Raw genomic sequence first — 13846 nt, forward strand, 5'->3', positions numbered from 1 at the left:
TATGTCAAAGATACATTATTTTAGCACTGACAAGGAAAACAAGTTTTTCTGAGCTTCCAAACACTGATATGCAAACAACAGCCCTTGATTGAAGTCAAACCAGGTATTTTGTATAGTATGTATCTTTGCTTCATCATCGTGATTTTCCTGTCTGAATTTTAATTTGAATCTGTGTTAGTGACTCAGTGTGTCAATTATTCAAAGGACCTAACTCCATCTCAGTCTTAAAATACTAAGTTCTTCCATATACATACATATAAACAAACAATGAAAAAAAGCTATCTTGGCCTAAGTGATGCCTGATGTCTGGTAATAAGCCACAGTGGATGCTTTTCCTATATAATTTATTCTTGGTGGAGGCAACATTATTTTAAAAACTTTTGGAAGCACTTTTATTATTCTCTTCTCATATTATGTTTGAAATGCATTTGCCATTAGCTGGTCCCAGAGCAGTAGACAGTGCCTACACATGACTTGCACCAAAAATTCAGTAGGGAGCTTGGTATTCATTAAAAAAGAACCTGAGCATTATTTACATGGTAAGATAGTGAAAATTAGAAATTGTCTACAGTTTAACCAGATGTCATTTTAAGAACAGCTGTAAGATGCTCTGACTCTCCACACTGCTGAACACTTACTAGATCTAATATTTTTCATTTTAAATTCAGTTTCTCTGGAGTACTTGCTTTTTGACATATGGAGCACAAAGAAGTCATGTCCATGGGAGTACATGACTTCTTTTACATATATTCCTTCCCACACACACACTCGTCAGGGAAAAAAAAAATTTTTACCTTCATTACAACCAAATGACACAGTTGTGTTATTAAATGATAAAATTACCCACACACACTAACTTCAGGTATTCCTTGCTGAGTTTTATCATGGTCAGGCAAAGGTTCCTCGATAAACAAGTGACATAGTTTGAATAGGGTCAGTAAGCCAATGGCTTCAGAAGGGACACAGCAATCAACAAAACAAGGCTGAAGGGGAATTCCTTAGAGCACAGGCATGCAAACACCCATGCTCTGTTCCAGGGAATCAGTACGCTTCCTGAGGCTTGAAGAACAGCCAGGCCCAGAGGGCTGTGATCAGCAGCACACAGTCCAGTTGGAGGCAAGTTACCATCTACAGGAAAACACCATTAACATTAGAACCAACAGGAAGGGTGAACATAAGAGAACTGAAAAGTTAACTGTATAAGTTTTAACTGTATCTTCATTGGGAATGACTTGTAATAATTGAGTAATCTGGACTTGAATTGTTAGTAACATTAAGTGCCAGTACCCAGACTAATAATCCTGTTGAAGTCTCTAAATTCTAATCAAACTCTTGGCTTGCATAGGAAATGTTTCTTTAGCTCACCAGTTGCATGGACTTTTGGCCTGGGGCCCCAATCATGAAGAATGGCTATCAAATCTGAATGCAACAACTGATGGAGAATACAGGCAAACCAGGTTGTACTTTAGATGCAACACGAGCACTCATTGTGTAGAGCTAGTATCAGTATTTATGTTTGCTTCTACACACTTTGGCAAAAGGAGGAGATGAAAAATGCTTGCTTCTAAGACCTGACATTAACTTGGGATATAACAACTTAGCTTACAGTGCCAAGTTTAAAAATCCAAGGTAAGGAAAACTCAGAAGAACTTAAGTAAATCCCACAGAATGTAAAATAAAAACAAAGAAAAGTATTTCTTCAGTACTGATAAACAAATGTGTACTATTTAAAAATCATGACTTTTCTGATTAGCTTGTTAAGATACATAAAGAAGAGACATTAGACATATCCTTCATAAAGTTCTTTAATAAAGCAAAGGATTTCCTTTTCTTAACAAAATGTGCTAATCACCGGAAAAAAATTGTCATTAAAAAGATAGATTTGTGCATAAATATAATTTTCACTGTAAAGATTTTGCAAAGTAAGTGTTTGCATAGATTTCACAGTGCTCCTTTATTACTGTCTAAACCAGCCTATCCTCCTGAAGTTCTTCAGTATTATCAGGAATACTTTGGTTCATCCTGAATATAGTAGATAGAACAATACAAATAAACAATAATTACATTTTATGACTTACTGGAATAGCTAATCTACAAATTGAAAACAAGTTTTGTTTACAAGCAAATATAAATAAGCCTTATCCTTCTTGTTGTGAACAATGCACTATCCTTTCAGAGCTCTAAAAGGTTTTCCATGATGCCTTGTCTTGCTTTCAGCTGCCAACTTCTTAGCTAGAAAAGTTCTGAAAGATATCTGCACCCTCGAGCCAGTTCCGAAAACAGGATAGCCCTTTGTCTCTGATCTGTTTTCTTCCCTTGTCAGTAATGACTTCTCCAGTTTGTTTCACAATCACCAGTTTAGGAATTGCTGTTATGTTGTATTTCTTCTTCAGATCACTGAGGGGAAAAATTAAAAATAAAATACACCATTAGGGAGCATTTTAAGAAACCTCCTAGTCTCTTATAAAGGGTACTCTGGTCAGGATGCATGGAAGAGCAGAGATGAGTGCCTGGGCTTCCTCAGAGCTTGAGGCAGAGCACTGGGTAGTATGTGGAGATTAACAAGGCTGCAGCTGGGAGTTTACATGGTGAAACTTAGTTCAGGGAGTTCAGAGAGTTGCAGCACCCTTCCTGTAACTGCTCTTCACTGCTACCTGTAGTCTCCATAGAGGCAGAGACTGACTCTGAGAGACTATAAAGAGGTCAATGTAAGGAAAGTGTGACACACCATTCCACCTTGCTTAGAAACAGATATCTTTTGGTACCTTTTTACTGGTTAGCAGAAGGATCTCACTTAAATTAGCAGGAGACATTTATTCCCATACCAAGATGTTCAAGTGTGCCAATCCCATAGAGCTACTTCCTATAATCTCCATTAAAGCATGATGCTTTAATGTAAACAGAAGTCCTTCAATGTAAACAGAAGAGACTACAGAAATGTCTTAAACTCCCTCAGTGAAACAGGCCTTCTACATACAGAAACGTAAGCAATCAAAAGATTTGGAACAAGCTGTCGAAGAATAAAGTTTCAACAACTCCTCTGTCCATCACACATACAATAGTGGCCATTTATCTATGTCAGGATATAGAAAAATCCAGATAGATTACAAATAGCTCAGTTAAAATACAGTTAAAAAATTAAAGAGCCACAGAAACAGTGATGCTCCAGGAACAAAATGAGGATCTATTCAAGCAATTGATGAGTATGTAACCCAGGAAAAATTAGTAAGAGAAAGCTTCTGAAGGATGGAAGTTTAATGGGATCAAACTTAAGATACATGGAAAATTTAAGAAACAGGTTATTAATACCAGAAATAAAAATAACATTTGGGAAGGAAAAACCTAGAGAACACAAAATATCCAAAGAGAAACAGAAGTACTTGCTGATACTGGCACAAGATAAATAACACAAGGGATGACTACTAATTATACACCACAGAGACAAAAGTGCACAAATAGCAGGCTATCAGCCACATGAAGTAGTAAAACAGAATTCACTGTTTATATAGATGAGTTGAAAGAGATGAGTAAGATGCAAACAAAAGGAATATGCAAAAACAGGAGAGAATCGAAGAATACTGCATAGTAAGCCACTTCAGTTGAGCACGACACAGGCAACAGAAATGGCAAGATGGAAGACACTTCCAAGGAAAACAGTGTAACAGCTGTGACACAGTTTATTTGTTACAGGACAAAAAGAAGAGGAAAAGAACAAGGCACATGGATCTATCTTTATAGAAAGACAGTATCTTCCATACAAGAAATTCACCTCACTTGGAAGGGTGATATTTCAGTGCAAACGAAAAAGCAAAATTCAGGACACAAATAAGCCAGAAAAAACAATTTTGAGACTAAGACTTAATCAATAGAACTGACAACAACTTTTAGGCATGAATGTTATTAATTCACAACAGAGGTAATTAAAAGACAGTCATTGAGATCTAAGCTCGTTAAACATCTCAATGGACATGAGATAAAATAAGAGTTGGTAAAAATCAGAGTTAGTAGTTGAGAGTGCTGCTCAACAGGAGGAGCCTCAAGTGTTTCCAGGAACTCCAGAACCAGCTCACTGCCCCAGCTCCAACTGAGAAAGAAAAGCAGACAAAGAATGTCTGAAGTTTCCTGCCATGTTTATTAGGACACTGCAAAAACAAATTCTTTCCAAATACATGGCAATAGCAAAAGTACTACTTTCATTAACACTAAACATCCAAAGAAGAAAGGAAAACATTTGTTGAATACAAATAACAGGCAGAGAAATGGGTTTAGTGCGATGAATTCAGAACCATTAAGCTAAAAGGTAGGAAAACTATTAGCTACCTCCTACCATGTCACACTATTCATAGGTCATCCTTGGCACATCTATTCATTGTACTAGATGTTCACATTAGAGAGCCATGAATGAAAAAATATAGATGCTAATGAATTTGTAATGTCCATTTTGGAAGGCAGCAGTTAAAGAAAATATATTCTAGCACATTGTCCTCACAAGTGATATTCCACAATTCAGCAGTAGGAATGCAAGCTATGGTGACAGACATGCTGATATCTAACAGGAAAGGCAAGGAACATAAAATCTACACTCAGATGCAAGTTGTTAAGTCTACAAGAAAGCCCAGAAAAATGTAATCATTTTTGAGGAAGAGATCATGTGTTTCAGAAGGGGTATAAGAAACAGGTTAAGTGAACTGCAACAGGTCAGCTAAAAGTTAACAACCTCCCCAAAACAAATGTAATCTGTTGTGTGGAAAATTACCTCCCTGCCTTGCCTTATATCAAAGTGAGCAGAAATTAAGCACCTTTAGAAGAACCAGAGGACAGAGACACAACAAGCAATAATGGAGTAGCCAACTTCCAAAATATGAATAACACCACCCTCAAAACAAAACTTAAACACTAAATGGAAATGTAGTGCCTGAGCACCATCACTACAAGCAAGAACATCTGCTGTGTGAAGTTCAAATGCCAAAGAATTTTGATTGAGTAGGAAAAAAAAAATTTGTAAGTGTTGTTAAACAAGACAAGACATTAATATATAGACATTCTCTATGATTTTCTGGAAAAGAGGAGGTGTCTTAAAAAAGTACAGAAAATAAGATTTAAGTGAAATACTGGCCCAGACAAGGCATTCCTGAAACACATCTTTCCTTCTTATTTTTCCTTAAGAGAAGAAAAAAAATCAACAGGTGAAAGATACTGCCCTGACATTATGTTGGCTGAGCAATAATGCAGGAAATATTACAGAAGAAGCAACAATATGGTCTAGACACAGGTTTGCTTTCTCAGTGAATTCTGAAATAAAAGCAAGCAACCAAGAATCCCCATAGACCTTTCTGAAGTCTGCTAAAATGGGAGAAAAAACATTCCAAAGCAAGTTCATGTAAAACCCACGTAAAAGATAATCGCCTCCTCATACCACTTGTATGACAAACAAGGTGGGTGAAAGCTGCATTTTACTGGTTCAGTGGACAATAAAATAGCTTGAGATGCCTAACACAATTGTAGCAATAGGAGACAAAACAGTAGGAAACTGAAGGTAATTTGCTATGGAGACTGGAAACTAACACTTTGCTTTCCTAAGGGAATGCATGTAATAGCTTATCCACTCCACTACAGCATCTTGTTTACACAGCTTCTGGGATGAAGATTGCTTGCATCAAACCAGACTGAAGCATGCACAAGTTTTGCCTACCTTTGTGTGCAACTTGTAAAATGAATGGACCTGGAGAAGGCTCAGGAACAGTTCTGCAGACAATGCTTCTGAATCACCATGTATGTGTGTACGGGTGCTTACAAAAACAACTATTTAAAACCTGTTAAAGATCCTATAGGGATCTCAAATCCTGTGACTCACCCACACAAACTATTACACTTGTCATGGAACTAACTCCAATGACAATTTATGAAACCATTAACTATAAATACAAACATCACACATGCTACAAAGATGAACTCAGTTCTCATACAGTAAAATACAGTGATGTAATTAATGACATTCTTAAAAATCAGTTGCCTAGCTATTTCCAGGTAAGTGTATAAGTACTTACAAGTATTTACTTACTGACTGTCTTTTGACTTTTATGAGAAGTCTGGATGAAAGTTTCTGAGAGCACAGATTTTATATTACTAGGTAGTACTGGCATTGGCTGGAAGGGAGTTAATTTACTTCACAGAGGCTTGCATGGTGCTGTATTTTAGATTTGTTAACAAAATAGTGTTCCTAACACACCAATGTTTGAGCTATTGCTGAACAGTGCTTACGCAGCACCAGGGCCTTTTCTGTTTCTTATGCTGCCCCACCAGCAATTAGGCTGGGGGTGCACAAGAAGTTGGGATGGGACGCAGCCAGGACAGACGACCCCAATTGACCAAACGGATATTCCATACGATATGAACTGTACTCAGCAATTAAAGCTAAAGAAAGGAGGAGGAAGGAACCAATGTCTGGAGATAAGGCATTTGTCTTCCAAAGCAACCGTTACAAAGTCCTGCTGTCCTGGAAATTGCTATAGACCTGCCTGACAATGGTGAGTAGTGCATGAATTCCTCATCTTGCTTTGCTTGGGTGTTCACATTTGCTTTATCTGTTAAACTGTCTTTATCTCAACCCACAAGTTTTCTCACTTTCAACCTTCAGATTCTCTTCCCCATCCCACCAGGGCAGGGAGCTGGGTGAGGCTGGGCTGCCTACCGGGGCTAACTCACAACATAGGCGAGTATTTTTATAAAAGAGTTTAAAATCTATGCACAAGAGGGTTTTTTGAGATGTAGACAACAATGAGCAAAGTCAAGATCATATTGGCAACGTAAGTGGTACATTTTATGCACTTGTGTAATATGATACCTGACAATATTGGAATTTTAAGAGTTTTCACTTGAAAGTGATGGACACCTTGCTAACCTGCTTCTAGCACTATAGCCTGTAATACACAGCTGCACATCTATTTTAGCTGTGAACTTTCTGCATAAGTGTTAGCCATATGAACAAGCACATCATATGGATTCGATTCAATTTTGAAGTGTCTGTTAAGAGTTTGGGATAACAGTCTAAAAAGACTAAGAATAGGCAATAGCTCTTAACTACTCAGATACTTTCACTCTTCTGCTTTCCTTTTTTAACCCCTTCCCCCTCCATACATTCCAGGAGGTGCCAATCCACCTTCATACCTAAGGCTTCCTAATATAAAATGTAAGCATGCCCTTTTTATTTTCCTTTTTCAGAAATTTTTTGCGATTCTAATTTTCACTGAGGTGTACAGGACATGGAGTCAGTAAATACCTGCCTATCTGGCAGCCTGCAAGAACTACTAGCATGCACTGGGCACCCACAGAGAATGACGTCTTTGCATAGTAGGTACAAACACAGCAGTATGTCTTTGTGTATCATAATTAAAACATCAGCTCCCACTTACTAGGATTTGTTGTTGACATGTTCTGTCCTGCTCCTGCTCTTCCTTTCTACTATTCCCTTTCTCCTCCTAGTGCTCACTTCCTATTAGATTGTCTTCACACACCCCTGCATGGATCAAAAGCCTGTGCCTCAGGCAGCAAAAATCAACATCAAAGCTGCAAACAGTCAAGGCATCAGGAGCAGGACTTTCTGTTAGTCATGCCACGGACTACATGAAGTAGTAAAGGTGCAGTCCCACCTTGGGAAATAGTCAGGACTGACAGCATGGAAGAGTCTTGAGATCCTGTTCTGAATTCAGTATTTTGCTTCTCTGCAGGTATATGCAAGGCATTACACTTCATACTCTACAAGTATGAATGCAGGCTATTTCTTAACAAGACAAAATTCATCCCCAAGAAACTCCATGCTTTCTTTGTTTGTGAAGTGTCTTTTAGATAGCACATTTAAAATTGGCTGTATTGTGCCTAGAAGAGACTTCAGTCTATGGTGCAATTATATATCTTAAAATGTTCTAGCTGATGACTTCAGTATTTAACTTCAGTGAAGATATTGAAATGCCTTCTTTACATAGTCCACAAAGGAGCAACCAATTAGAATTATTTACAATGGAACTTTAAAAATATTAATGAATAATAAATGTTAATAAATGTGAATGTTAATAAATATTAATAATCAAATTATTAATTTATGTTAGTCAATATTAAAGTTATATTCTTAGTTAGAACTAGTATCTAGCCAGAATTACAGTTTGGTTTAGTGAACACGCATCCATCTGCCTAAGTCTACAATGATTCACCAGTATCCCTGGAGCAAAACTACCAGTTAATCTAACCTAAGCACCTTGAACATCTCCACAGTCTTTTATTGTTATATGCAAGAAACACAACTTCAAAAACATTGCCTTTTCCTACCCCTCTACACTTTGTTCTTCAGTAAGCCCTTCAAACACTATGCTCTTGCTGCCATCTGTGACAGGACAAGCCACGTTTCTCTACAGGCGTCTGAAGGGCATTATGGACTGCCACAGAAAAGCCAATCAAACTATCGCTGTACCTCCATTCCACATGACTTGAGCAAGAGCAGAGTCAAAAATAGATCCCTAATCCACACAGGATGAAGCTGCAAGCACATTCCCATGGTCTATGCCAAATAGCTCGCTGAATGCAGTAACTTCAAGTGCTACATTTCCAGCAGGAAATTTCCATGAATTCTATTAGAATTAGTAGCTATGAAATACAATTACTGTCTGGGGAGCCTTTGGAGAACAAAGGAAAACAGCATTGCCACTTCAATCTATTTTTAAGTCAATGGAAACTGTCGTTAAAAAGGTTTAACATTAACTGGCTGCTGACATCCAGGAATGAGCCAAGGAACAATGACATAAAATAGCTCCTGGCTTCAGGTTGTTTGCTCCTGAGGTTGTCAAAGTGCAATGACAAAACAAGATTAGTAAACCTGCTCCACACTAAGTAGCTAGGGTGTTACACAGCGCTATCCCAGGTAGCAGACTGGGATGGCTCTTGAGTTAAATGAAGAAGTTACTAGAAGCAATAGAACAGAGTTTTTTGTTTCAGCAACAAATCTTGTTGTGAGTTTAATTACCCAGTCTATGTTTAAAAATAACACTAACTCCTTGAGTTTGATGACATCTGTAACAATATTCTCCACAACCTACTCCTGCATTAAAGAGAAAACAAAATCCTTTTACTAGTAGTTACATGTATTTCAAGCCTCCAGCTATAGGTATTTCAGTGGCCCTAAACATCGTAACTGTGCTCTCATAATCCCAATCTGTACTTCTTGATATGAGCTAAATCATATTTCTGACAGTGATCTAAAGGAGTCTGCACCTTTGACTCGGGTCCTCAAAACAGTTCCTGGTATTATCCTTTGCCATTACTTACACATGGTCATGTCCTTTCCTTTTGTTGTTTTGCTAAGAAAGCTGCCTATGGGAATGCCCATTTAGAAACCTATTAGCACCAGAATTTCACATCCCAGTTACCACGTGCATTTGACACAGCTAAACTCCAGCTGTTATTACATTTCTTTTTCACCTAGCTTACCTGAATGTCTGAAGTTCTTCATAGTTTGCCCTGCTCCTCTCTAAGTTGTTCAGCTATGCTTTTTGCTCCTCCATTTGCCTTTTTCCCAGAGCATTAATAAGCTATACAACCCAGCATAACCTTAACTACTGCTGTGCTGAAAAACAATCATTTGATCCTCGTTTGCTATTAGTTTATTTTTTACTTGCTATTCATGTCATGTTGTTAATGCATGGGGTCTTTATTAACCCTTCTTCAAAGATCTTTTGAATCCTAAATTAAGTATGCAAAACTAGTTTTCTGTCATCGCGTTCTTACACGCTAAAACCAAGTTACTTCTCTGAAGAAAGTAAGCTGTTGGTTTAATGTTAGTGTTACGCCTCCGTGGGAGCGCAGTGAGAGCCAGCTACCAGCCGCCACTGCTCAGAGGACAGAGCGGAGGCAGGACTAGGCTGGCCGGACACTGAACTGTGCCCTTCACCTTAGGGAAGACGCTGCAACCTGCACTTCAGCCTGCTCAACGGGAAGGGAAGGAGCCGATGAAGAGGGCAGGTGGCGGCCCCGCGGAGCTTTTGTATCAGAGACTTCGGTGTTAAGTTATACTGCTGTTAAAGCATCCACACCTCCTGACACCCCGCCGCTGTGTGCTAGCAGAGACGCTGGCGGTGGGGGGCCCGGCCGCCCCGCCAGCCACGGCTACCCAGGCGCGGCAAGGTCCGGGAGTCGCCGCCGCCCGTACTCACTGCTTGTAGGGGTCGTGGAAGGGCAGGGCCAGCCAGTCCCCGTGCATGGCGCGCATGTAGCCCGCCATCTCCTCGGCGCTGTTGTCGGAGGAGATGAAGACGACCTCGAAGGGGGCGGTGGGCTGAGTCTCCTCCAGCAGCTCCGTGTAGAAGTCGCAGAGGACGGGAGTGAAGTCGCGGCACGGCGAGCACCAGCCGGCGGAGAAGTACAAGCCCACGACTTTGTTCTGCAGGGCCTCTTCGGGGTCCACGCTGCGCCCGTCCTTGCTGACCAGCAGCCGGCCGCTGAACACATCCACCATGCTGCCACCGGTCGCCCCCCGCGGGGCGCAGCAGAGCCGAGGGTGGCACTGAGGTCTGCGAGCCCAGGAGGCCCCTCCACGCTGGGACCGACGGACCTTCCTTCCTCTCGCCGCGGCCGCGCCCCTCGGTTCACCCAAAGCAACGGCTCCGACACAGGCCCCAAACTCCGCCGCTACACAGCGACACCGCCTCCTTAGCTCCCCGCCGCCGCCAACTTTATACCCGCCCCTACCGCCCGGGTCCGCCCACCGCTGACTGACAGCACCGCTTCCAATGGCAGCGTTAGGAGGACGTGGCCTCGCGCCGTCCCTGTCGGTGGCAGGAGGGGAAAGGTTCCCACAGGCGGGGCGTTACGCACCCACCGGCCGCGGCGCAGCGGCCGCTGCCGCGCCCAGGCGGGTAGGTGCTTTTCCTCTTTATGCCAAATGGCCTTCGTGAGAAGGCAAATACCTCTCGAGACTTACTAAGCTCACCGAAGATACCGAGCTTTTAGTAGGAATCACCGGCATGCCAAATGCCAGGCCTCTTCAGTTTGTCATGGACTTCACCTTCTCTCCACTGAAAGTCTCATCACAAGGCTCGGCCAGCCTCGGCACTGGGCTGCCTTTATCTTTTTGTGGGACGTACAGCACTGAATTTTTTTCTAGCATGGAAAATAATCTGAATTCTGATTATGAAAGAAGCTATCCTGTGTCCAAGCAGAGAAGGAATTCTCATTTCATTCCAGTGCACTTCTCGTTTTATTCTCATGCACTTAGGTGTTTGGTTGAATAATGAGTTTTTTTCTGGAGCTGATACTGAGTTAGAAATTAATAAAAGCAGCATTGTATTACAAATATGTGGTCTATTTTCTCCCTAAAGCAACCTGCAAAAAGGAAATGAAAGGTGATTTAGCTGTAGGCAACTTAAATTACAGTTTAGTTAAAAGGTCACAATAGGGTGATAATGACACCTCGTACATTGTCTCGTTTTTATTAATTACACAATACTCAATTAAAATTAATTTACCTTAAACAAAAAATTATCAATATCCCCCAAAACAAATTCTAATATTTATACTGGATACTTCGGGTATCTAATCATGGAGGTCCCAAAGAAAATATTTCACATTAAAACTGTGTGTCCAAATGCATTCTAGGTTTTTACTGTTTTGTATGTCTTCTTTTTTAAGCTGCAGCCCTTCAAAAATCTGCCAATTTTAATTTTGGAAAACAGAGTTATGACAAGTATATATCATGCATGATTCAAATACTGAACACTAGAATGTAACTGAAGTTAATCATGATGAGTGCTTGGTTAGGTAAATTGCAACTAAGTTCATAGTGAAATTAAGTCAAATTTCTACATCTGACCATATAGCATGCACTGTAAGAATCGCAATATTTGAAGTGAAAAATTCAAATTTAACTTTGTATAAGAATAAACTGGGTGATCTCCTTTTAAGATCTTTTTGAAATGTCTTTTTCTTTCATTGACATGACCCAAAATTTTTGGTTATCTACTGCCACTTTCTGTCCTGAGTGAAAGAAACAAGGTATCATTTTAAAAGTTTGACCATGTGAGAGAAAGCCCAAAGAAGAACAACGGAAGTAACACAGCTATAGGTTTTTTTCAGTAGGCTTCATCACAGTAGCCACCTGGTCATAGGATCAGTTTTATTTGGGAGAGGCAGTCACCTGCCCTTTCTCTTACCCCTTTTTCCTCTTCTTATGCAGGTATACTGCTAATTAAATGACTGCTTGCTTTTTGTGCAAAAGCTCATACATCTTTAAAAAAGCATAAGAGTTCAGCCATTACTATTATTTTCTAAGAGATTTTTTAATATGCAAATTAATCTTTATGAACGAGCCCTTTTAATTTATATCCTAATATATCTGACTAATTTGCAATTACTATTCCGATATTTTACTGGAAAAAATAATAATTGCTTAGGTGTTTGGAAAGTGTGTTTTATTCAAATATTTCTCCATTTTCATGGACTGTTGAGCTACGTTGTTTTTCAAATCCAAGAATCTGCTTCCAACACAGAAGTGACATTTAAAACAACAAAATCCTTTGATGTCACACTTCTCCCATCAATCCTTTCTCCAAGTTTTGAATGCTGTTTTGCGCTGTTCCCTCCTTCAGACTTCTACCTGATGTCAGAAGTAGAAGACAAAAGGAGCTGCGAAAGGTTGCCTGCTGTTAGAACAGCACAGAAGGGAAGTTTGGCTCACCTGAGCCTTTGATTTGCCCTACCATCTGCCTTCATGAGACCACTTGTCAAACAAGATGAAGTCAGTACTTTGGGAGCCTGTAGAGTCACAGGAAAATGGAAAAAAGTTTCCATGGAAGTTCAGGCTACCATAGGTTCATTATTGACATTCCTACCAAATTCTCCTTCAAGCAGATATTATGAACTGAAGCAATGATCTAAGGAACTTGCAGCCATCCCACCTCTAAATTTAGAAAGCTGGTTAGCCGGATACGGTACAATTCCACGAGAACAGGACTTATTGTGATTGCTAGCTACAACTTCACAGGGAGGAAGATCTGTATGTACTGTTACCAAAGACAGGCCTCTGCTTTGTTTGTAACAGGTTTGTTTCCTACTAACTTTCTTACTGTGTGAGAAAATAGCTAATTACTGACCTTCTTACTGTGTGAGAAAATAGTTAGTCAGTGAGATGATGTTACAGATAGTGACAATGAGGAGACAGCCAGAAGTAGATAATCACCAAGGACAGGATAACAAGAAGTAGTTAATTACTTCAAGGTTCTTTTATGCATCAAGTATGTACTCCTATACCAATTAGGACAGAGCTGTCGCTACTTCAAAGAACATCCTTATCATCCTCAAGAAGTTGGCAAACTTACAGTAAACTTTTACTGTCCTGAGATGACTCAATACCTTAAAAGGATAATGTGAGGAAGGATGTCCTTACCAAACGACCACTGAGACACTCACGCTTGCACAGAAGTGTTTTGCTGATGCAGCAAAACTTAATACACATGTGCAAAAAGACTATGTACACAAATCTATGGCACCCGATGAGATGCACCCCAGAGTCCTGAGGGAACTGGCTGATGTAGTTGCCAAGCCACTCTTCGTGACATCTGAAAAGTCGTGGCAGTCAGGTGAAGTCCCTGGGGACTGGAAAAAGGGAAACATCGCACCCATTTTTAAAAAGGGTAGAAAGGAGGACGCTGGGAACTACCGCCCTGTCAGCCTCACCTCTGTGCCTGGGAAGATCATGGAACAGATCCTCCTAGAAGCTATGCTAAGGCACATGGAGGACATGGAGGGGATTCGAGTCAGACAGCATGGCTTCACTAGGGGCAAGTCCTGTCTGACCAACCTGGTG

At 40.3% G+C, this 13846-nt stretch overlaps 1 protein-coding gene across 1 annotated transcript; it reads right to left on the minus strand.

Moving 5' to 3' along the window:
• Positions 1-1791: 1791 nt before the first annotated feature.
• On the minus strand, positions 1792-10703 carry NXNL2 (nucleoredoxin like 2). Its single transcript, XM_054186753.1, has 2 exons — positions 10200-10703; positions 1792-2397 (listed from the first exon to the last, which is right to left on the minus strand). The coding sequence occupies exons 1-2, from the start codon at positions 10499-10501 to the stop codon at positions 2229-2231; spliced, it is 471 nt and encodes a 156-aa protein (XP_054042728.1). The 5' UTR covers positions 10502-10703; the 3' UTR covers positions 1792-2228.
• Positions 10704-13846: the final 3143 nt, after the last annotated feature.

Source organism: Rissa tridactyla, chromosome Z (genome assembly GCF_028500815.1).
Source record: "Rissa tridactyla isolate bRisTri1 chromosome Z, bRisTri1.patW.cur.20221130, whole genome shotgun sequence".
NCBI classification, from domain to species: Eukaryota; Metazoa; Chordata; class Aves; order Charadriiformes; family Laridae; genus Rissa; species Rissa tridactyla.

Coding starts and splice junctions, on each gene's coding strand:
- NXNL2 (XM_054186753.1), bottom strand. CDS start 10,501: ATGGTGGATGTGTTCAGCGGCCGGCTGCTGGTCAGCAAGGACGGGCGC. Junction 2,398..10,199: donor TTCCACGACCCCTACAAGCA/GTGAGTACGGGC, acceptor TTTTCCCCTCAG/TGATCTGAAGAAGAAATACA.